Source organism: Trachypithecus francoisi, unplaced genomic scaffold, assembly GCF_009764315.1.
Source record: "Trachypithecus francoisi isolate TF-2019V2 unplaced genomic scaffold, Tfra_2.0 Contig01554, whole genome shotgun sequence".
Classification (NCBI taxonomy): domain Eukaryota; kingdom Metazoa; phylum Chordata; class Mammalia; order Primates; family Cercopithecidae; genus Trachypithecus; species Trachypithecus francoisi.
Genome location: NW_022681439.1, coordinates 2,974,468 through 2,998,675, shown reverse-complemented (window position 1 = coordinate 2,998,675; position 24,208 = coordinate 2,974,468). Strand labels below are relative to the sequence as shown.

Here is a 24,208-nt window from a genome sequence, read left to right as displayed (position 1 = left end):
GGAAATCCAAGAATTCATGGAAAGCCTCCAGTCCAGCGCCTAGTCCCTCATACACTTGCAGTTGGTAGGAGCCACTTTAAGCTGATAACTTCCTCTGTGATCTGTGATTGGAACATCAGCATTGAAAATGTTATGTGCCATATGAAGTACAAAAGAGAAGAATTTACTAGTAGGATGTCTTTGCAAAAAAAATCCAAGGTGTCCCTGGGAAGTGGCTGCAGAAGAGAATATTTCAGCTTGTGGAAATAATGAACCCTTGCTGGGCTTTGCCTCAAGTGTGGAACATCTGCCTTCACGTTCTTCTGAGCCTGCTGTATAGTTCCCATTTCACCTTTGAAATAAGTCACTCCTGGGAGGGACTTCAGTGCAGTCACATGCTGTTGAATGGACACGTGCTTGTTTCGCTCCAGTATTAGGGTGAGAGTTTCTTTTTTTCCAGCTTCTCTTATATCCTCTGAAGATGGTTGGTTTGTTGGATTTTTTTTCTTTTTTTTTTTTTTTTTTTTTTTGAGACGGAGTCTTGCTCTGTCACCCAGGCTGTAGTGCAGTGGCGCGATCTCGGCTCACTGCAACCTCTGCCTCCTGGGTTCATACCATTAGTTCATACTATAGGAAAATTACTCTTACAGGTAAGAGAATGCAGGTGGCTAGCTAATTTATAATTGACTCTAACCCCAGATCAACCTGCTCTGATAGTTCAGGCAAGGGACTACTTTCTGGCTCACATTTTCCTTTCTGTCAAAGGAGTTCCCATCGGATGTCTTCCTCAGTGGTGTGTTCCTGCTCCTTTTGCCTTGCCAGTGGTCCTCCCCGAAACCCTGAGGAGGTGGCTCGGAGCCAGTGCTGCTCCGTCACATGTCACCTAATCGTCATTTCTGATCTGTATTTAGATGATCATTTAACCTGTCTTACCTCTATTCACTTTTTTAAATAACTTTTTCTTTTGAAATAATTACAAGCTTGTAGGAATTCGCAAAATGATACAAAGAGTCCTGAACATCTTTCCCCTGTTCTCTCAGGGTGGAGAGACATGATATTACTGTGGCTTTTCGAAACCAGGAAGTTGACACTTGGTGTTACTGTTAACTGCACCACAAACCTTATCTAGTTTTTATCATTTTTTTTGGCCTCCATTCATTTGTACATGGGTGTATGGTTCTGTGCAATTTTATCCCAAGTGTAGATTCATGCAGCACCCACGACGGTGAAGATACAGGATTGGCCACCACGACACAGCAACCTCATGCTTCATCTTTGTATTTGTACTCACTGTACCTTTATCCTTGTCCCCAAGAAACCATTCATCTGTCCTCTCTGTCTATAGTTTTGTCATGTGGAGAATGTTCGGTAGATGGAGTCATATGAGCTGTTTTTCTCTGGACCTCTTTGACTAAGCACAACACCCTGGAGTTGGTCCTGGCTGCTGCAATGGCAGCGGCCGCCCCTTTTCACTGTGGAGTGGTATTCCACTGCGAGGATGGCCCAGGGGTTGCTCAGCTGTTCATGCATATTCACACGTTGAAGGACTTGGGGGTGATTTCAGTATTTTGCTGATGAATAAGGCTAATATGAACATTTGTGTCTAGGTTTTTGTGTGAACACAAGTTTTCATTTCTTCCTCAAGGATTTTCTAAATTTCTGGAGGGCAGCTTGGCCTGATCCATAGTATGCAAATTAAGGAAATATTTCTAATCATTTGACCGGTAGAAAGAAAACAGAGATCCAGCAGAAGGGTGCTATTGTAGAGCAAATAAATGAAAGAGTTCAATCATAAATGATATGGTTCCTAAAATTTTCTTTAAAGACTATCCACTGTTAGGAGAATAAATGAGATTGGATTACAAAGATTTTAATGTATTTTTTTCATCTTTTTTTTAAGATTCCTCAGACAAGAAGGAAAAGAAATCTTTTAGCCTTGAGGAAAAGTCCAAAATCTCCAAAAACCGTGTTCACTATATGAAATTCACAAAAGGTAAGATTAAGCATTTCTTTACTTGTTGTTGAAATCTGTGTATTTGTCCTGAGTTGTTTGAAGCATTTTAGCTCTTGGTCAACAGTGACTTCATGCTTTACGGACAGCCTGACTGAATTGCTCTGAAACGGTGCTGGAGTCTTTGCATTGACTGTGGTGTGCCTGAGGATCTTGTTAGAATTCAGATCTGAGAGATCTGAGATGGGATCCAGGTTAGGCTTTAGACTGGGAACAAGTCCTGTGGCTGAGCTAAAAAATGGAATCAGCTTATATTTAGAGGAAAAAGGGACTTTATGTAGCTAGGTCAGAAAATAATTTTTATTTCTTGCCCAACATTTTTAGCTGCATTTGTTTTTTCACAGCTGAGTGTTGGTGTTAGATAGCTCTTGATACGTCAAGTTAGAGAATTATGCTCTATGTTGAGACCTCCAGTGTGATATAAAGCACACTCCCTGGTTGACCCTTTATTCCACGTAATTTATCCATTTCACAGCGTAGGCATTCCATGGTCATTGCCGAGTTGGGTAGAAAGCCATTTGAGAACTGGCTGAGAATCCCTATTCCTTCATCACCACCTCCCCAGCCCCTTCCTAGTATGCGAAATCATTTGCGCATGCGGTTGTCCTCTTCAGCCACTAGGTAGCGGTCTTGCATTGGAAAGAAACAATTTAACTTAATAGCATCAACTCTCCAGTTGTTTGCCTGTAGAACAGTATCATGAATTAGAAACCTACTTATTACATAGTATACCTAAGAAGCGTGATGATGATGCTGATACTGTCATATCTAGTCTCTACTGATGGTTCTTCCCTGGGAGGTTGGATGTGTTTTACCTCCATAGGCCAGGAAAAGCACATCTCTTTGCTTTGGTCTTCTATGAATGTCATGCATATCAGGGCATTGCTGGGAAGCTCTTAACTTGTAGAACCAGCCTGGATAGCAGTGGGAGCTGGAATTCCCACTACTTTGAAGTAGATGATGTTTTTCATTTGGGGCCAGGAGCCCAAAAGTAAGGACTGGGTTTGGTTGAGGTGAGAGGCCGTGGCAGAGCGGAGTGGATCGGGGCTTGTGGGCAGGGAGAGGCTGAGCCTCCCTTCTCTCGTCAGCAGTTCTTCCGCTTCCTCCTTGCTTTCTCTCACGCGGGATTTTCTTGACTGTCGCCTGTGTCCCTTCTGACTGGGGTTCTTCTCCACCCCAGCCTGCTGTGGGTCAGAATACAGGCTTCGTTGGCCCTCAGTCCTTTTGAGGAGAGGGGAAATGCTCACTTCATACTCAATCCCTGAAATAGCACTTCTGTTTTCATTAGACTGTAGAAAAAAGCACGATCACAGAAGGTGCTGTTGCAGAGCAAATTAATAAAACTCAGTGAGCTGTAACTTTCGGATGATGTGGCAGCATTTTACGCTTTCACTTTTACAGGTAGAATCTTCTGATTTTCCTTTGGTGCCAGACTGCACGCAGGATTTCATCTGAAGCATTTGCTGAGGCTGGGATAAGCCTCTGTAATCTGCTTTAATCTCATGGATGCCGGGAGCATCTGCTTTCTATTTCTAGTTAAGCCACTCGTTTGCTGGGTGACCCTGTCAGACTGCTGGGTGACTTGCGCCTTCGTTTTCTGTCTTCCAGCGAGGGTTCTGTATCTATTAGCCTTGCCTAGGAAGAAGGGGAGTCAGTATGCAGAACAGAAAGAGTCCCGGATCTGCTGTCAGATTGCAGAGAGTAGCTGGGGTGGAGACGGGAAGGACGTGCAGACTGGGCCTATGTAGGAGAGAGAAGGAAGCAAAAGTCCAGGGAGTGAAGAAAGGAATGGTTTACCATCTAGCGTTTTAGTCCTCGGTGCAAGCTTATTTCACTTTCCTCTAGGGTACACTATCTTAGATCACAGAAAATCTGACTCTGGCCATGACTCGCTCAGACAAGTCACCTGCCCATTTCCTTTTAGACTCAGTTTCCTCTTTTGTAAAATGTGGATCCATTTGTAAGTGGCTATGAAGTTCTAAGGTAGGTTCTGTTTTATGATTTCTAAGCAGTGACCCATTTATGGAACTGTTGCTTTTTCAGCATTATAGCTCATAAAGATTTTAACCAGTGAGCATGCTCGTCATGACAGTAACTCATTGACTTCGTTGATGAGGATGATTCATACTGTCACTCGTGTATGGTCCAGGAAATCAAACAGGAAGATGGAATTTTACGTAGTTTGGTAAGAGCTACTGCCTGAATATCGGCTATATCATTATTTTTATTTTTATTTTTATTTTGAGACAGGATCTCACTCTGTTGCCCAGGCTGGAGCACAGAGGCACAATCTCAGCTCACTACAGACTTGACCTTCTGGGCTCAAGTGATCCTCCTGCCTTAGCCTCCCAAAGTGATGGGACTACAGGTGGGAGCCACTGCACCTGGCTGGTTATATCTTTTTAGTTCTGATATATAATTATTCCTTTCCCTGGTCCTGAGTTTATCATCTAACTTGAGCTAATTTATTGTAAAATTTTAAAAGTCGGTTTTATCCATACTTATTTAAAAGCCCAACTCCAGCTTGGTTTGTGAGTTTTTTTTTTAAATTCAAAAGATGTCTGCAGATAGAGGCTATATCTGCAGAGGGGAAAATGTCAATCGATACAAAGCCATTTTTGAGGTTTTCTGACTGGATGGTGAGATGTTGGCAGGAGAGCAGTGCTTCCTCCCCTCCGTTATGCAGTCGTTGGATGAAAGTTGCGTAAACTGTAATTGTGCAGCTTTATCCTGGGAATCTTGCAGACTTCTTATTCCTGTGAGAGTCTGGGCTATTTTATGTGCTTCTTAAACAAGGAAACGACATGCCTAACGCGTGTTCAGGTGCTCAGCTTCCTGCTCGGGAAATACAGAATTGGTGTTCACAGCGCAGTCAGCCCCGCCCCTCAGTCGCACACCGGTGGTGAGGAGCATTCAGTTTCCTCTTCTGATTCTTTTGACATTTAAACAAATATCACGTACCACCTTGTAGGCTTTTTCAAAATTCTGACTCTTATTATTGCTTATTAGGGTCTGACCTGTGTCACCCACACTGACTCTTCCCACTTTCCTGGTTTACGGTGGCTTTTAGTGGAGTTAGTGGAGTTCTGCCCTCGGCTGACTGCCAGTTCTGTGTGTTTGCAATTAAAAAAAATAAAAATAAAAGTATTTCATTTTATTTGTCCTTCTTGACTGAATAATGAAAATGAATTTTCTAAACAATCGAAGCTACCTATATAAACCCTAAGTGTTTTTTATTTTAGCAAACATATTCCTTGCTCTTCGCTTCTTTACTCTCGGCAGCTCAACTCTGCTTTTCCGTAGAGTTGGTTTTTTGAGCCTCAGTTCTAATACAGCTTGTTGGGTTATTGCTAAACTGTTTCCACATCATCTTGATTCCTAAGTTCTCGTGTCTATAAAAATTTTAGTTGCCTCCCATGTGGACATCTTGGTATTGTAAATGTGTCTGACTATAGCCGTAATTTTCCTCCCTTCCCAGTAGCTACTCTGACAGACTGGAAAACTGATAATCATGATTATTAGACAACAGCTAAAACGATCCTAAATAGAGCGTACTTCCATGAAAGCACCTGCTCATCCTTGCAGGAACTTGCAGTCTGACTCTCGGAGGCCTTTCTTACTGGTTCTGCAAATGTCATGCATTGAAGACTAATAGATGAACCAAATCCAGATAGATCTGTTTCCTATTCAGTTTTCTTAATTGTCATTTTCTCTAAGTTTATCAACAGTATTTTGTATGATTTGACCATAATTCAAAATTGAAACAAATAAGCTTTTTAAATACTTTTTAAGTTTGTGGTATTTATTCAAAAGTGGCCATAATTTTCTAGTGTTTATAAGCTTTCCATCAGGACCATTAATTAGTAACAGTCTCAAGATCACTTCTATCTTCACCTTTTTATCCACCTTTTATATTCCTTTCCACTGGTCTCTGACTCTTCTTTCTTCTCTGTGTTCTTGTTTTCCAGATCAAATCCAGAGCAAAGCCTGTAACAATCCTGGTTTCTACATTTATTTAAGTGAACTTTGCTAAAGGATAAAAATTTCTGATACAAGAATCCATCATCAAAACTTTAGACACAGTTGCACCTTCATTGGTATAGCTTACTGTCTCTGCCAGCTTGACAGTTTCCCCTTTGACTTTCAGATCTGTTTTGAATCTCTGTGTGTTTGTCTTTTGGCATCGTATTTTAGAATTGTGATCTCGCATGTACCCTCTCTTCCTTAATCCCTCCAGCATTCCTTTTAGTCGAATTCCTGTAAAAGAGATCTTAATTTGCATTTTCTAGAGTGTCTGTATCCAGAGGATAGGTTAGGGATAGATGGCCAGTACACATTTTGAATTAAGTACAGCTGCCTTTTCTGAAGTACAAATTGTGCTTTGCATTGGAAAATGGGCTGTGCTGGCAGTAAAGCTGTGAGGACATCTCTACACCTCCGATGAGTTTGTCCACCTCTTCCCGCTACAACTAGTTTTCTTCCCCACTTTCCCGGTTCATTTTCTGCACTATCTGTGATGTGCATTATCTATTCTTAAGTAGGTTTTCCCTTGGGTCTTTTTGTGTAGGTCCTATTTAATCATAAATGAGAAGCAGGAGGGCTTAGTGTCAAGCTCAGGTAGGAAGGAGAGCAGCAGGCAGAGCCCAGGGAGCCTGCCCTCCTGGGAGGAACAGGTCATACCGCCTGCGCCACTTCATCTGGTACTGCTGCCTTGGAAACTGGTTTTGGCACCTGGTTTTGCATTAAATTGAAGGGTGTTTTGTTTTTTTAATTTCACGGAGTCACTGAGCAATGTCATATTTAAGTGCCCCAGTGATAGTCAGTGAACTAGAACCTTCTGGGTCATGACATTACTTTGCCAAGTCACTGTGCTACAGGAAACCAAGAAGACGAGTGAGTCTGTGATGGTGGAACTCGGCTTCCAGTGTGAAACTCACATTCCTGTGTCTGACCCAGAACCTCCCTCGCCCACAGCCTCAAGCCTTTACATGGAGTAGTTACATTTTACAATGCATTTACCGTGCCGTTGACAAATGGCAATAGATTTGGCCGACTGCTCACAGAGGATTATCGGGTAGAAGTGGAAATTCCAAAGAAGTGAATTTTAAATTAGTTGGTTCGTGGGTTTGAAATTCAAGAGTTTAGTGTTTTAAATAAGAACCATAGAGCCATTTAATTTCCTGCTCTCCCTGTGTAGCCTTTTATTTAGAGACAATATAGCTAGAGCAGTAAAGAACATTTTAAGAAGAAAAATCTGAAACCCTGTCCCCCTTATACAGTATTTTTTATTTACATATATTCTTTTAAAATGTTTGTTTGTTGAGTTAATTATTAAGCTCCCGTATGTCAAATACGATACATTCTCATTCATGTGCATGTGTGGAGTTGAAGCTATGTGTCTAGTAGTATTTTTTAATCTGCATTTCATAATCTTTAAGTAGCTCCTATCTCTGAAGCAAATGAGATCTATTTTTAAATGAGGAACCCAGAGACCCAGGCATTGCACCTTGAGGGCATAGCGGGAGTAGAGTGAGCTGTAGAATTTAGCTTTCCTTGCAGTCAGGATGCTCTGGGTTGTTTCTATAATTAAGTGAATGTCAAGAGTTCTGGTTCTAAAACATTTACTTGTTTTTAAAATTTAATTAATTTTGTTTACTAAAGGAAGAGTTGTAATGAAACAGTGGGTAGAAATCCCAGCACTTTGGGAGGCCGAGACGGGCGGATCACCAGGTCAGCAGATCGAGACCATCCTGGCTAACACGGTGAAACCCCGTCTCTACTAAAAAATGCAAAAAACTAGCCGGGCGAGGTGGCGGCGCCTGTAGTCCCAGCTACTCGGGAGGCTGAGGCAGGAGAATGGCGTAAACCCGGGAGGCGGAGCTTGCAGTGAGCTGAGATCCGGCCACTGCACCCCAGCCTGGGTGACAGAGAGAGACTCCGTCTTAAAAAAAAGAAAAGAAAAAAGAAAGTCAGTAGTTACAAAGTTGTTCATTTCTTTCCCAAAAGCCATTTTCCTTTGAGGTGCCGCTTAACTCACGTCTCTGCTCCTTCTTTTAGGAAGAGCGGTCTCACTGAAAGCATCACATTGTTTTTCTAGGGAAGGATCTATCATCTCGGAGCAAAACAGATCTTGACTGCATTTTTGGGAAAAGACAGAGTAAGAAGACTCTCGAGGTATAAAGCCCAGTACAGTGTCTGTGTTCCGCTTTAGTACTGTCTGATTTTCACCTGTGTGTGGGACTGTTTCTATCTAGGACTAGTACTTTTCCGACAAAGTTTCCAAAACACTTCGGAGGCTTCATACACAGCCTAGATATGATCCTTTGACTAATATTACTGGGTAGATAATGTTTTATAAGGAATCTTAAAAAAAGAATAAGTGTTCTCTGGTTTTTGGCTTTTGTTCTGTTGGTTTTGGTGTGAGAACTAGATTAAACTTGGGGAAGAATACCCATTGCCGTTATAATTGGAGGGGAAAATATCTCTTCCATGGCCGAGGTGGGAGGGATTTTGTCCATTCTGCTCAAACTGTGTGACTCCCTTTGGAACGGAGGTGGGAGGAAGGATGTCACCTTCCTTCTCTAGAACCAGCCTGTTCCATTCTAACAGCGTGTGAGACAGCGCTAGATCAGCACCGTCTATAAGCGGGTTCGACAGGGTGTTTCCTGTATTCAATATTTTTGCTCTACAACTAGAAGAAAAGAATGGGGTGACTAAACTGCACCCTTAATGGAATGAAGTCCATAATTTATCATTCTGATTATTAAATTGGGCTGTATAATATTGCAAAGAATTTTTTGTGCTGTTTTTAAGTGTAAAAGACAGCCCTGGATATAATTTGAGATATATTAGGATTTTGAAATACAGATTTCTGAAGATAACAGGCTAAAAATACTTAGAACTGGTATTGTCTAAGAAAATCTGGAACCTATGGTTGTGACCCCTGTTACTCAGCTAACCTGGTACGTTGTACTGATGTTCTTTTATTGGTTCCTAGCCAGGGCCCTTGGTGACCATAGAGCAAAAAAGAAGACTTGGTTTATTAATTCCTGGCATTTTTCCAGACTGACAGAAATCTTTATTTCTAAGGTGGTAGATATTTGTTTCTTAATAGTAAGAATTTTTAGAGAGTCTGGAATTACCAGTGGTTGGAAGTCTTGTTTGGTGATTCCCTGTGCAGATTGGGACTAAATTCCTGGGTATCTTAGCCCTTGTCTGCCGCTGTACTCTCGGCAGATGGAAGCAGCAGGCTGGGAAAGGATACCTGGCTTTGGTGCCTGCGTGGACTGTGCTGAGTCACGGGGTAGGCAGTGGTCACTAGGGAGGAGCTGCTCTGACATCAGGCCAGGCTGGCTGCTCCTTCACAAGGGGCTGCTGGAAAGAGCCATGGTCAGACAGGCTGGCTTCTGGTTGCACCTCTGCCCTCAGGGCCCACCATGAGACCTGGACTAGGCCACTCTTCCTTGTTCACTGAGCACATGGCCTCTGGCTTATCCCAGCCTCCCCTCCAACCCCTCCTCCTTGACTCTCTCAGTCGCCTCCGTGTCCTCAGGAAGAACTGGAATTCCGGTCCCACGCCTCTTGCACTCCATCTCCTTTGGTCTGCCCAATAGCTGCCCCCGCCCCACGATCACAGCCTGAGCCTTTGCATCAACTCCACACCCCTCCCACACCTTGAGATAACCCCCATCCCCCCAGCCCCGTGGGGCCCGCGGCGCCTTCTGCACTGGTGCTTCCACATCCCTGCGCGCTGATCCTCTCTCTTCTCCCTGCCACCCACCCACCACCCCCAGCCTTTGCCCCCCCGGGCACCTTGTTTGCCAATGTACAATTGAACAGATCAGGGAGGAATATTACTTGTCGGCTTTTGTAGAACTTTAAGAGAATTTATGTGGTTGGTGCAGAAAGCTGTTAGTTGTAAGAGATCAGAGGTTTCTGATCCTCTGGCAGACTTCTGTTTGAGAATTTATTTGTGTTGGGTGCCTTGAGATTTTCAGCACTATGTGGTGTTACTTGATTCTGGTGGCTAAGTCATGTTAAAGTGAGACACCCACCTGTGTTGGAGGAGCTTCAGAAGCAGTTCCCTAATGCTAGCCCCGGGAAAATCTCTTTTGGTCCAGTTGGTGTAGAGATGATCAACCTTGATGCAACATGGTGTTTTGTGCAAGATTTCCGTTAGTCACATCTTTCTCTCTCTTCCAGTTCAGTGTTTTCTTCCAGTGATGAATTTAGGTCCTACCTGTTTGTGAGGCAGTCTTCTACCAGGCCCTGCTCTCCGTCTGTAGCTATAGTTCTCAACAAGGTTGCCCTGGCATTGCCTAATGAGCTTTAAACAAACGCTAATGCCAGGGTCCTGCCCGAGACCCATTAAATTAAATCTTGGGTCAGGGCCCAGGTATCTGTATTACAAAAAGAGGAAAAAAAAAATTTTTTTTTTTCAAATACCTCCCCAACTGTTCCGGCATTTATTCTGACGTTCGGTGAGGAGCGAGGGTTGAGAACCCGGGGAAAGCCTGCCATGCAGCTGTACTGAGAGCTTCTGGCTTTGGGGTCGTGAGTAACCCTGAGGACAGAGCTCCTCAAGTCCTGCCGTGTGCACAGGGCTTCCTTGTCAAACTGCAGATTCCGACTCAGGAAGCCTGGGCGGGGGCTGAGAGCCTGCACATCCCCATCCAAGGAGCTCCCAGATGACACTGTTGCTGGCCTGTGTGCCACACTGAGGAGGTCGGGCCTCGACAGTATTTTCCATTAGATGTGTGCCCACATGTGTGCAGAAAACAGAATCTGTTTAAATGTTATCACATTTAAGACAAACAGAATATTCTTTCTATAAAGGAAAATGACCTTTAAATTTAGCTTTGACATCCATGTGGATTTTCATATAAGTTTGCTTTTATTGAGTATACTGGTACCTTCCTTGAGTAGACTATTGCCAAGAAACCTTACCTTGTTAGTTACAACAGCCCTTATAGTCAAAGGCAGGAGGACTTTGATCAGATCTGTTTGAAAATACAACCTCTTTCGGCTCCTATCCTCAGTGGGCGGGAATACTGCATGTTGTTGCTTTGCTTGACTCTCATAGCTGCGTCGGCCTGGATTTATATTTGGTATTGCAGAGGCCAAGGTGTTGCTGGAGGTCACCTACCTCCAGAGTCCTGGAAACCATGGTAGTGCGGGCCGTTAAGGCAGCAGTAGCTCAGTGGGTGCTCTGGTTAGGTGCTGACGCTGATCTGTCTTCAGCACCCCGAGTTCCAGAACCTTGGTGTTAACCACATTCTTGGCTTGGGTAACAGCATCACCCTTGCATTAAGCGAAGCCTACTGATTTTAATTTCTATAGCTCCTGACTGCCAGCGTAGAATTCCAATTTTATTAAGCACCTGTGTGCCAAATCCTCTGCTGGATTTTCTCATTTCATCCTCGCAGCAATCCTGTCATGTAGGCGTCAGCATCCCCTCTGTGGCAGTGAGGAAACGGAAACACAGAGAGAATTGTTAGAACACTCCAAAATGGCACACGTGGGCTTTAAATCTGTGTCCCTCCAATTTCAAAATCAGCCTTCTGTCTCCTGTGCCGCAGTCCTGCCGAAGTTAATGAACTCTTTCACATTTAACAAAATATCTGCATTGAAGGGGGTTAGTTAGGCCTTAGCAGCTTTTGTTGAGCTTCATCAGAGACACCAGTGGTTGATGCTGTATCGTAACTTTGTGGGAAAATGATTGGCTGTTCCTATTTTGTAGAAAATAATGGTTTAAATTTCAAAACTTCTTTGTTATCTGTAGTCAGAGGTGAGCTGTTAGGGTTGAGAAGCATGTAACTAGGTGTCTGGACCAGCCTAGGGAACGACTTGACTTCCTTGTTGGGGCTGGAGGATGAATTAAGAAAGAACTTGAGCATCTGGAGCATAGATGTTGTGTTGCTTGTGTATTTTTTCATCTCTCTATTGAACTGGATGATCTGAATATATTTATATCCAAGAAACATCTGCAGCCCTTGATTAATAGTCATGAGGGTTTTTTCCTTAACTTTTTATAGATTAACAGGGTGTTGCAAAGATAGTAGAGGGGTTCCGTGTACCCTTCATCTGGTTTTCCCCAGTGCTTACATCTTACCTAACTGCAGTACAGGATGATGAAACCAGGAAGTGGGCATTGGTACCATCTGCTCATATAGCTCTGGGCCCCTTTATCACATTTGTGGATTGTGTAACCATTATTATCTCAGTGAAGATCCTGAACTCTTTCATTACCACCTGAACTAATAGTTCAGTGAAGATCCTGAACTATTTCTTGCTAACCCCAATCATAGTTGCATACCCTTCCAGCACTGCCCGTGATCCTAGCAACCACTGCTGTCGACAGAATTGTCTGACTAGGAGTGGAATATCGTGTGTACAGACCACATGGTCTCTCATTTTGACGCTGAGGCTGCTCAGATCTGCAGGGGTCACTACCCAATGCTAAAGGCCAGTTGTTTCCGTGATCTGCTTCCTGCACTTAGCCAAGCTCAGTGTTATTTTCTATTTTATAAGTCTTTAGAGAACTCCTTGTAGAGATCAAATCAGTGGACGTCTTTAAAGTTCACTCCAATTGATTGAATCATTACTTAGTAACTTCAGAGGTATGTTAAACTGTGAAGTGATATGTAAGTACAAAGTGGTGTCGTGACAGTTGTGTCATCTGTAGCGTGCTGGTATTGGAGAGCTCATGGTGTTGGCAGTATCTCAGGGTAAACTCACTGTAGTGAGTTTGTGACCTCCTTTAAATTGCATGCAAAATATGTGGGGGCACACGGGCAGAGCTTTCACTGGATTTTCGAAGGTGTCCTTGGTCCAAAAAGAAGCGTTAAAATCTAAGACTATGCATTTTAAAATCTAAGACTATGCATTTAGAAATCTTCATTCCAAAAAAAATCACTTAAAATGTAAAATTCTTTGTGAGCATAGTAGGAATGAACTTTGTTTGTGTAGTGGAACAAACTATGCCAAATGAAGAATGTGTTCTCTTAATTATTTTGAATATAATGTATAGAAATAAAAAGAAAATTACATCAAAACGAAACAGCAACAATCCGAGCTAAATGCAAGATTTCTAGGACATGTTTATGAAACTTAAATCATGCTTTCTGTCCTCTCTCTGACGTTTTTGTGTCTAATGAAGAAACTGCTAGCTGGGCACAGTGGCTCACGCCTATAATCCCAACATTTTGGGAGGCCGAGACAGGAGGATTGCCTGAGCTCAAGAGTTTGAAATCAGCCTAGGCAATGTAGTGAGACACCGTCTCTACAAAAAAATTTTAAAAATTAGCCAGGCTCAGTTGCATCCACCTGTAGTCTCAGCTACTCAGGAGGCTGGAGATGGGAGGTTGCTGGAGTCTAGGAGATTGAGGCCGCAGTGAGCTATGATCATGCCACTGCACTCCAGCCTGGGTGACAGAGCGAGACCCTGTCTCAAAAAAACAAAGAAAAAGAAGAAATTGCTTCACTGTGTTTTACATGTGGACTTTTTCATTTGTGGCGTACACTGGCCAGCGAACACCTTAGAGAGGATTTGTGTTCTTATTTCTAGGTCCCCAGCATGTGACTGGCTCCAGTCGTTGGCACATGGTAGGGATTCAGTCAGTTGAAGCCTCATCATTCATCTCTTTTTAAAAAACGGACTTTGTTACCATAAAAATCACCGTTTGTATAGCGTCATCATTGATATTTGAAATGTCTTTTCCTTTTGAAATGTTCTAATCAATAAGTATTTCTTCTCTGAGAGTAGGAAATATTCGTAATCTACATTGCACGCCATGCACAATCTACTTGTGGGTTCTGGAGAAAGGATTATTGAATAAATCTTCGCTCACACCATTTTATGTTTTTAAAAATCAACCCAGTTTGCCAGAAACTGGCTTTCAGACCTTGCGTTTCACTCTGGAATAGTTTTTCACAGCTCTGGCTGATTTTCTTTGCTCAGAAGATACAGCATTCCTATTGCTTGAAGGACTCTCCTCTGACTTTATTGGTGCTTAGTGTTTCCTCTAGACACTGAAGCTGTCAGGAGGCGCTGTTTCCCCACTGAATCCGGCTCTTCAGAGGTACTGGCTTCAACGGTGAAAGATCATCATGAACTGCCATAAACTGTTCTGTGTGGGGACGGCTGGTTGCACATTTCTAATTCCAAGTTCTTCCTTTTCCCATCATCTTTGTTCTATATTGATTGGAAGATAATAACTCTGGTTTGGAGTGCACCTAAATTGGAGATGTATGCACTTTCTATGGAGACAAAGAAATGATCGAAGATAATGAATTGAGATTCCCAGGGCCCCTTGAGACCTGCGGCAGTACTTGTGCTGGCCAGTGCCTGCCAGGGCCTGTGTACATAAGTGTGTGTCTTTTCTCACTTGGTTTGCAATTTGAAGTTGGAGACACTGAAAAACAAATTCCATCAGTTCCTATCTGGTTGAACTTCCTGCTACTCTTTTTTTTTTTCCTCTCATTTTTTTCCCTCCCCCACCTTCCCAGTTTCCTTCCTTTCTCCAGCTTGTTTCCGGATTGAGCCTTATCACTAGAGAAAATACTCTGAAAGCGGAGTGAGGATGGAGAATGTGTCACCAGCATTCTCACTTCGTTTCTCTGTTTAGCATGCTTCTGGCATGGGCTCCTGGCAAAATAATTGTCCATTTCTTCACCTCTCTAGCCTGATTGAATTAGAACCCTCATGAGAGTTACACTCTCCCAGGATGATACCAACTCAATAATCATTTTTCTTGAAATTCTTCTGCTGACTTTTGCTTTTTGAAGCAAAGCATGACTTCTTGGCAGTTTGTGTTCCTTTCTCACCTCTCTTTGTCAGCCCCTTTTTCCCCATTGCTTGCTGATTATCCAGTCTGAAAACGAATTCCAAGCAGACGCTTCTGTTTTGCTTGGTGGAATTCATGAAGTATCTTGGACCATTCATTTTTCTGGTTGGCTTCAATGCCTTAAGTTCCTCATGGAGAAGATCATTGAGAAGAGTCTCTTTATTGCCTTAATTTTTCAAGTGCCTTTTAATTGAAGGGCATTTCTCCTTTTGTTTTGAATTTTCACACTGATACTCGATGTTTATGGTTAGGTGAGTTTCATGAGGGCTTTGCAGGATGTGGACCCCCCTTCCTGTACCCATAGCTCTGCCCACCCTCCCCCTGCTCCACATCTGGACACCAAAGTCATCTTTTAATTAAAAACCTTTTAGTTAGGGAGAAATATAAGCCCACAAACAAGACAAATAATACACTTACTTGAGTTCCAAAAGTCATTTTTTCCCAACAGTGATGACCTTAGTAATTCTTGTCATCATTTTGACCATTGATAACAGAATCCTGATTCAAAATGATCTCTCTTAGCTGGGACACTTGGCTAAAACGTTTTCACTGCTTTAAGGTGAAAGTTTATGAAGATACATACAGTCTCATTTAGTTCTAGAAAGATCTAACTTGGTAGCAGCTAGATGAAAATTAGAAGGTAGGACATGTATCCTGACCACAAGTTTAACCTAAGCCAAATTATGTCCTGTGGCACCTGTCCTGAGTACAGGCTGGGCTGTGCCAGGGAGGCTGTGCCCACTTGCTGAAAGCAACAGACTTGTAAGTTGTGTTCCTCACTGGTAACTGTGCTTTAACAGCTCTTTGGGGGCCTGGGGGTCATGTTTTCAAAGAGTACATTCAGAGAATGGCCTTCGGGGACAGTGGCGCCTGGAAAGCATGTTATGTACAGAAACAGGTGGAAGAATTGGGTATAGTTGTCAGGGTGACAGTTTGACAAAGGAAGAACTAGCACTGACTGATGAAATTCATAGAAAGGTAACAACTCAGGAAAAGGGAACAGCCTGCATGGGCTGGCAGAGCTGCTGGGCACAGTGCACGCCTCCTGGGAGTGCCCTGTGCAGGTTCTGGTACCAGGCAAGAGTCCCAGCTAAATGCATTCAAGCCCTTCCAGTTCTGTCCTTCTCTCATTCTGGAGTAAAGAGAAGATGTGAAATGATCCCGTTTGAAATGGTGCTGGCAGGTTTAAGACTTGACTTGAAATTTTACGTTTTCCTCGACAACAAAAAAGAGAACATTACTTGGATGCTTCTTGATTCTTACATGCTTGAGCAATTTTGGCTTTATCTACTTATGCCCTTTATCCAGTAGATGAATGTGAAAGGGTCTTGATGTGTGCAAACAAGAGATCAAATAGACTTCAGGTAAAATAGCAAGTCATCTGTCTTAGCAGATTCAAGACTTGAAAGAGCAACTGGAACTGTGGAGTATCAAGGCAAAGTTACCTTCACCTTGGGTAGGGTGTTCCTATTTTATCTGTAAACTCAGATATCTATAAATGAGTCTTGAGTTATATTTTGTGTAGCAGATTCTGTTTTCCAAAGATGGCCTCAGCGATACCTCCCATTCCACATGCTCTTCTAGGTGGGCCCTTACCACCTTCGCACCAGGAGGTGAAGTCCGGTCCCCTCCCCTCTACCTGGGCAGGCCTGGAGCTTGCTTGTAGCCAAGACAGTCTAGCAGTAGGATACCAGGTGACTTCTGAGGCCTTGTTGGCTGGAACACTTGCTCTTGAAGCTTTCATGTAAATAGTCCAGCTGCCCCGAGCCCCAAGCTGTGAGGAGGCCCAGTGCCCAGGCAAGCCCCATGGAGAGACCATGAGCAGTGAGTTATGCAGGCTCCCTGAGCGTGCCTGGCCAGCTTCTGGCTCTGCCGGCTCTCCCCACCTTTTGATAATATCCGCCTGAGAGACCCTGAGCCAGGGTTGCCCAGCCCAGCCCTTCCTAATCGCTAAGCCACAGGAATAGGGTGAACAGGGAAATGGCTGTTAGGTGTGAAGCCACTGAGTGTCAGGATGGTTTGCTGTGCAGATAACTGAAATGGCTGTCTCAGGATTTGTCTTCCTGTGGTTCTGTGATTAGACATCGATACCTGGTGTCAAGCATACATACCTGGTAGAACCATCTGAGCCAGTAGAATGAGGAAATCAGATCATCTAATGAACGTTCTACTCTGGTTTCTTCTAAAGGGCAGCTCACTCAGGGCCATATGGTGTTGTGAATAGGCACTTGAGAGTTTCATATGCCTGCCTGTGAGCCCAAGAGTAGTTTGAAGACTGCGTGATTTGGGGCAAGTTATTTAACCTCTCTGAGCCCCAGCTTCTTCATTTGTAAATGGGGATAAGAAAAGATCCAGGGAAGAGTGAATGATAAGCCATGTAAAACTCTTAGTTAGCTGCTGCTGCTGAGACCACTGTCATCACAGTCAGCACCAACACTCTCACAGTTTAAAAGAGCCAGTAATAATTTCTGTGAGACATCCTTTATAACTGAGAAAATTGTATCTATGTGTGCGTAGTCACAATATTTGGTGTAAACCTACTGAGTAAACGGGGTCATTGCTGAGAAGCACGTCCTTCTCAAAGTCCTCTAGTGAAGTGGCTCCTGCCTGCCGTTGTGCCGTTACGGCAATGGCACAGGACCTCCTAACGCATCCGTTTTGTTTCATTGATGTTGAAGATAAGTAATGATGAAGGCAATAACCTTTTAATGCCATGTTCTCTGCAGTTTTGGATGGAAGTACAGGCCTTGGTCACTTGTGTTCCTTCACAGTAGTGAGCACCCGCTGACATGCTCAGTGGTTCCCTTGCTGACTGCCTGCCTTCCCTCAGGAGACTGGGATCTCTGCAGGAATTTTTATATTTCCTCGTATCTAGAACCACGCTTGGCATGGAGTGGGTTCTCAGTAAGGTTTTTGCCGAATTGAATTCATTTGTTGAAATATGCCTTAAACACGTGGGAACAAAGGCAGGGAGCTGCTAATGCTGAGTCTGTCAGGAGACATAGACGCACAGAAGAATTGGAAATTGAGCTAGGCCTGAAGGGTGGCAGTTCTCTCGCTGGACAAGGCATCAAAAGGCAGAAGCAGCATGAGCCATGACTCATCCTGGCCTCAAACACAAATGCTAGTGGTGTCCAGGAACATAACTAGCCATGTGGAAGTCATCGTTAAATCAGTTGGGAAGGAAGGAAACAGTGGTGTCTTGTCTGAAGGCTTCTGATATGGTTTGGAGGTGTGTCCCCTCCAAACCTCATGCTGGATTGTAATCCCCAGTGTTGGAGGTGTGGCCCAGTGGGAGGTGTTTGGGTTGTAGGGATGGATCCCTCACACATGACTTGATATCCTCATGATAATGAATGAGTTCTTTGAGTTCACATGAGATCTGGTTGTTTAAGAGCCTGGCACCTCTCCTGCCATCTCGGCATGTGATGGACTGGCTCCCCCTTCTCCTTCCACCATGATTGGAAGCTTCCCAAGGCCTCACCAGGAGCAGATGCCAGTGTCACACCTCCTATACAACCTGCGGAACTGTGAGCCAAAATCAAACCTCTTTACTTTATAAATTACCCAGCCTCAGATATTTCTTTATAGCAGTACAAAAACAGACTAACACAGCTTCCAAGATTCATAAAATTAGAATGATGAATGAGGATGGTGATGATAAAGTGTGTGACTGCATAGCAAAGACCAGCTCCTTAGACCTGCCTTGGTGACTGCTGTCAGTGGACGTGTTGAAGACGTGCTTCTTGCCTGGATGTGTGAATATTCCCATCTGTCCTCCTCTTGAACTTCTACTTTCTCTTTGTGTTTTCAGTGCCCTCACAGCATAGGGACAGGTAAGAACCTTAGAGAACCTGCAGTGCAATGGGATATTGGCTGGGGGAGTGACTTTGGTGTGAATAGTGCTTGAGGTGGGTTACTCACAGCCTCTTCCAGTTCAGAGTGCAGGGAAAATCAGCCCCGTGAGTAAGAAGCATGACAGAGCTAGATTTTCTATTGAGCACAGCTTTTGATAAAAGGAAGAAGAGCTAGATATTGACTTTTGGGGGCCTGTTCTATCAGTGGTCTGTAAATCAACAGATAAATTATTGCTCTTCAGAAGCAGGAAGGCTACTCTTTGGCTCGAAGACATGTGTGCCTTTCTTTTACTTGTTTTTTCTCTTTATTGGTAGAGGATCTTCCCTGCAGCCGCTTGCTCCTTAGGGGTTTTGTTAAGGACTGAAGGGGAACTGAAGGGAGCTCTTTTGATTTATCTTCTGTTCTTTCCTTTTGGTCACTCTACAGGGCTGAAAGAGCCGAGTTGGCTTTAATGTGTCGCCATTAGAGACCAAACATTAGCTGAAATAAACCATCATACCTCACAATGAAAAATGTCCCCTGATTGGCTAATTAATCAGTCAAAGGGGAATGACACGGCTCTCGGCTTGAGGGACTCTGCTGGAGAGAAACAGGCTGTTGATAAATGGGTTTCCAAGAAATTCATATATCAAGGAAACTTAGTCATTCTTTAACTACAGTTTGTGTGACTGCAATTTTTTTTCCCAACTTTTCCTTTTCTGCTGCTCTTGCTGTTGAGGCTGTGTTTTTGTGTTGTTGATAGAAAAATATAGGATTTTTAGATATGAGAAAATAAATGCTTCCTACTTATTCATGTCAGATAGGCTGATTGGTTTTGACTATCTAGGTTTACCAATAGGTGAAAATCAGATCGTTTTTCCCAAGATGAAATTATCTTTTCCTGGCTTCCTTGCGAGTTAAGATCTCCAGATTCTGGTCCACACTGCGTGAGTTAAAATCCTGGGTCCATCAGTTGCTAGCACTGCACTGCTGGACACGCCATGTAACCTCTCTCTGTACTTTAATTTTCATATCTTAAAACAGGGATAATAGTAATATCATCTATTAGGCAGAATTAAATGAGATCACCCATAAAGCATTTGAACAATGACTCATACAAAGAGAGTATGTGTTAAATGCTTATTTTTTAATCAAAGTAATATATGCACCTAGTTGTAAAAAAATTAAGCTCCACCAAACAGCTTTTAAAGAAAGAGCATTCTGTAGTCATCCTTGCCACTTCACCTCACAAGCCTCCTCCCTACAGCACTTTCAATTCTTCAGTTACTTGGAATTTACCTTCATATTTTAGAATAATAACTTGCATTGACATTTTTCAATGTTGTAATTTTTAAAATGTGGACTTCTGTTTTGGTAGATTAAGATCTGGGCCTTTACACCACTCAAACTACTGATCATATTGTATAATAATTAGTGAATTTGTTATTTGGGGTTTATATTTTTATTACTATGTAAATATCGTACCCTGCTGAACCAAATAGTGTGCAATAATAACATTTCCTGTAACAATTTTTGGTTTTCTGATGGGAAACAAAAGCGTTCTATATATCTGTGTGATTTCGTTTTTTCCCTCTAGACCCTCTGGTAGCCTCTTAATATAAAACTTGCAGAGTATCAGCTGCATCAGTTCATCTGTCGGCTGGATCTGTCTCCCAAGAGACTTCTCCTAAGATTTCCGCCTCCTGGCTCCCTCAGGACTGGTTGCTGGCTCGGCCACTTCCCTGGCCTCCTGGACTTTCCCCCAGCCTTGCTCCTTTTAACTCCTCTGGCTCCTCACTCATCTTCCGCAGCTTTCTAAGAAGGGCACAGGTCTGAAAATCTCTAATAATACTATGGCAGATGGTCTGGGTATAGAATTCTGAGTTGAAAATCATTTTCCTTCAGCATTTTGAAGGTATTAGCTAGTGTTTTTTGATAGCCATTGTTGCAGTTCTTACTTTAGTCCTTTGCACAGACCTGTTTATCTCATTTTCAGGATGTTTTAGAATCTTAACATGTTCAGATTCTAAAACCTCATGGGAATATGAGTTGGTTGGGGGTTTTTACTCACCAGGCACTTGGTAGAACTTTCAATATGAAGATTCATGTCCTTTCTTGAGTTCTGGAACATTAGCTCTTTCGTAATTTTTTCCCCTCTGTTTTGTCAGGAAGCCAGTAGTTGCACTGACATCTTGAATTCCTCCTCAGATTTTCCTTTTGTCTCCAATTTTTCTGTATCTTTGTTCTACTTTGGTGGGGGTGGGTGGGGGGCATTTTCTTGGTTTTTATTTTCCAACCTTTTTATTATAAGGTAAGCTTTGCTGTCATATTTTTAATTTTCAAGAGCTATGTCTTACTATCTCATTGCTTGTTGTTTTTTAATAATGTCCTGTTCTTGTGTCGTGGATACAACCATATGTTACCCGGCCTCTGGAGGCGTTGTGTTTTTCAGATTCTTAGATTGTTTTTCTGTCTTTATCCTCTGAGTTCCTCTTTTCTTTTGGTTTTGGTTTGCTGCCTTCATGACGGAGGATTTCCCCGACATAGTCCGATGATCCTTTGCTGTCCACTCTCATTTAACAGTCAATTAATGAAGAGCCAGTTGGAAGCTGTTTGCAGAGGGAGCCTCCTCAGATGGGGAATTGGCCATTTCCTTAGGGAACCCCCAGATGTCAGAGTCGGCGGGTCTTTCTGTCAGTGGGTCTTGGCTTCTCTAGAGAAGCCATCTCGCTGGGCCCATGGACCTGGGCTCTGGTGGACAAGAGGGAGGTCCTCCTACATGCCCTGGCCTCCCTCCTGTCAGGAGCGTCTCCCCTACCCTCCGCTGCATCCCAGGTCCTGCTGGCAGAACCTCTGGGGGTCAGTTTTTCCAGGGGTTATACCTTCTGTTGCCTCACATGTTTCTCTTGTAGAGGAAACACTGCTGTTCCCCACTCTGGAAAGTGGTTGGGCCATTAGGCTCAGGGTATTCAGCAAATCGTTATTGAAGGAAAAGAGTGGAGAAAGAGTAAGAGAAAACCCTTTCAATTCAAAAGAAATATTTATTTTAAAGTGTAACAACCCCTTTTCTCATCCATCAATTCCAAAATGTTATAAACTATTTTGTCTCAATAGATGTGGGAGGGGTGGGAGTGGTTGCTCTTTTCAAATCCTGGCCCTGGCATCATTCCCATTTTAAAACATAAACAGAAAACACAAAAACTTACTCTGTTTGCTCCTCAGATTGACTTCCTTATGAGTTGTATTTAAGTAGGGCCGTGGTCTCATGCAGACCTCTCCCCCACATGTGCGTCCACGAGCTCCCGCTGCAGCCTGTCAGATCCAAGCCTGAAGAAAGCTGAGAAAGCCCCCGCTGTGCAGTGAAGGAGATGGTGCTCTGCCTCCCCCTCAGCACTAGTGTGGCCTCTTCCCGTGCTCTGCCTCCCCTCAGCACTAGTGTGGCCTCTTCCTGTGCTCTGTCCTCCCCTCAGCACTAGTGTGGCCTCTTCCTGTGCTCTGCCTCCCCTCAGCACTAGTGTGGCCTCTTCCTGTGCTCTGCCTCCCCTCAGCACTAGTGTGGCCTCTTCCTGTGCTCTGTCCTCCTCCCGTCAGCACTAGTGTGGCCTCTTCCTGTGCTCTGTCCTCCTCCCGCTCAGCACTAGTGTGGCCTCTTGCTGTGCTCTGTCCTCCTCCCCTCAGCACTAGTGTGGCCTCTTCCTGTGCTCTGCCTCCCCTCAGCACTAGTGTGGCCTCTTCCTACAAGTTAAGCATGAATCTTCCAAGTACTCTGGTTGTCTAAAGTATATCATGGAAATATGCCATTCCTAACTTATCTTACTGAAACATGGGGTGGGCTGCGGAAAGTGCTCTGAGCCTCCATAAATACATGCTGGTCGTTATTACCCTGGCGTGGATGTCTTTTGCATGTGCCTCCTGTAGCCGGCAGGCTGTCTCTGCGGGATGGTTCCTCCAAGCACACCCTGCAGGAGGTCGCACCAGGTCAGATACGTTGCCCCCGGCTCCATTTTCCTTTCCCACAGAAAGAATGTGAGGTGTTCTGCCAGGAGAGACAGGCCTCACCTATTGCAGGTTGGCCTTTCTTAGTGATAATAACTGCCCTATTGAGAAAGATTAGTGGAAGCTATAGTTGTGATGTGGATGAGAAAAGAGGAATGAGCTGAGTGCCACCAGTCTTCACTTCAGTCCGAGGTCTGTTGGCAGCTCCCTTTGTAGCGTTAAGCCAAGTCTTCTTGGGTCCTTCTTGAGTGTTCGATTAAAGCATAGACAGGGTCACTTCCTGTGAGAATGATGGTGAGTGGATTAACCCATACCCAGAGTTGTGGGGGAAAAAGTACAAGCACTAAGCACATTTTTTGTCATTGGATATCTTACTTACCTAGAGTTGTTGGATCTTCAGTGTGATCTGTGATTTATTTTTTTCTTTTGACATCACCAGGGCCTGCTGATTTTGTGTGTTTAACACCTCCAGCCTCCATCCTCCTTTTTCATTCCTTCCAATGAAACCGTTGCTAATCATCGTGACCCGAAATTAGAATCCCAAGTGGCGTCCCCAGCCCCATTGTTTCCTACTTGCAGGGCATCCTTTCAGAGCCCTTTGAGAGCTTATTCTCAAAATCGGCTCTTCTCCAGTGCTCCTGTCCCACGTCAGCAGTGTCTAGCATGTGACAGATGCAGCTCCCTTCATGCACACACCAGACCCTTGCCCAGCTCACGCTAACCTGCTTCCCTGATGCTGATGCTTGCTGGCTCCTGGTACAGACCTCCTGGGACTCTTCTCACCCAGCTCTGTCACCCACTCTGCTGCCGCCTCTTTTAGGACCCTGACCACATTCTGGCTCATTATTTTATTTAGCAGGTTTTTATTAAATACTTCTGTGCTAGGCGCTGTTCTAGGCTCTGGTGATGCGAGTCACTGCCCTCAGCGGCTAACACCGCAGTGACATCTTCATAGCTGGTTTCCTCGTCTCCATCCTGCCTCTCACTATGCTCTGCCTTGGTCTGAATTTGCTGATTACTGTCTGCTGCCTTGCGTGCTATCCTTTCAACAGTGTGTGTCTTCCTCTTCTACCCATATGACAGAAGCCATGCCTTTGTCCCTTCATAGGCCCTGGCTCAGGATCATTAGTAGTTGCCCACTAGGTAACTAGGTAACTATGAGTTTTAACAAATGATAGCTGGTTTGAACTCCTTTAATACTCATGGGAATCAAGGGTAGTTTTATATTGCAGGTTGATTTCCTTGCTTCTTAATTGATAGTCCTATGAAAGAATTATTAAGTTTCTGCTTCCTACTAAAATCCAGACACATTATCCACTGTTATACAGAATTCACTTTCATAGTAAATCTGTTTTCAACAGAAAAAGAGTATTTTTCAGCCTAATAAAGAACCTACGATTTATGGTTCAGCCTTGGTACCACAGAGGTAGAACAATCAGACCTTGTGTGCTCCTGACATAATGCAGTATAAATCTGAACTCTTCTTGCCAAAAAGCTGAACCTAAATCTAATCAAATCTCTAGAAGTATTTTTCATTCAT

General features: G+C 43.7%; 1 protein-coding gene across 4 annotated transcripts in view; it reads left to right on the top strand.

The window, feature by feature from the left end:
• The window catches only part of PINX1 (PIN2 (TERF1) interacting telomerase inhibitor 1), a 70,348-nt gene that overhangs the window by 11,502 nt on the left and 34,638 nt on the right, over positions 1 to 24,208 (top strand). For all 4 annotated transcript variants that reach the window (XM_033176930.1, XM_033176920.1, XM_033176941.1 and 1 more), the window contains exons 5-6: positions 1,880 to 1,972; positions 8,088 to 8,164. In XM_033176930.1, coding sequence (XP_033032821.1) covers positions 1,880 to 1,972; positions 8,088 to 8,164 — 170 coding nt within the window. The remainder of the gene's footprint in view (positions 1 to 1,879; positions 1,973 to 8,087; positions 8,165 to 24,208) is intronic.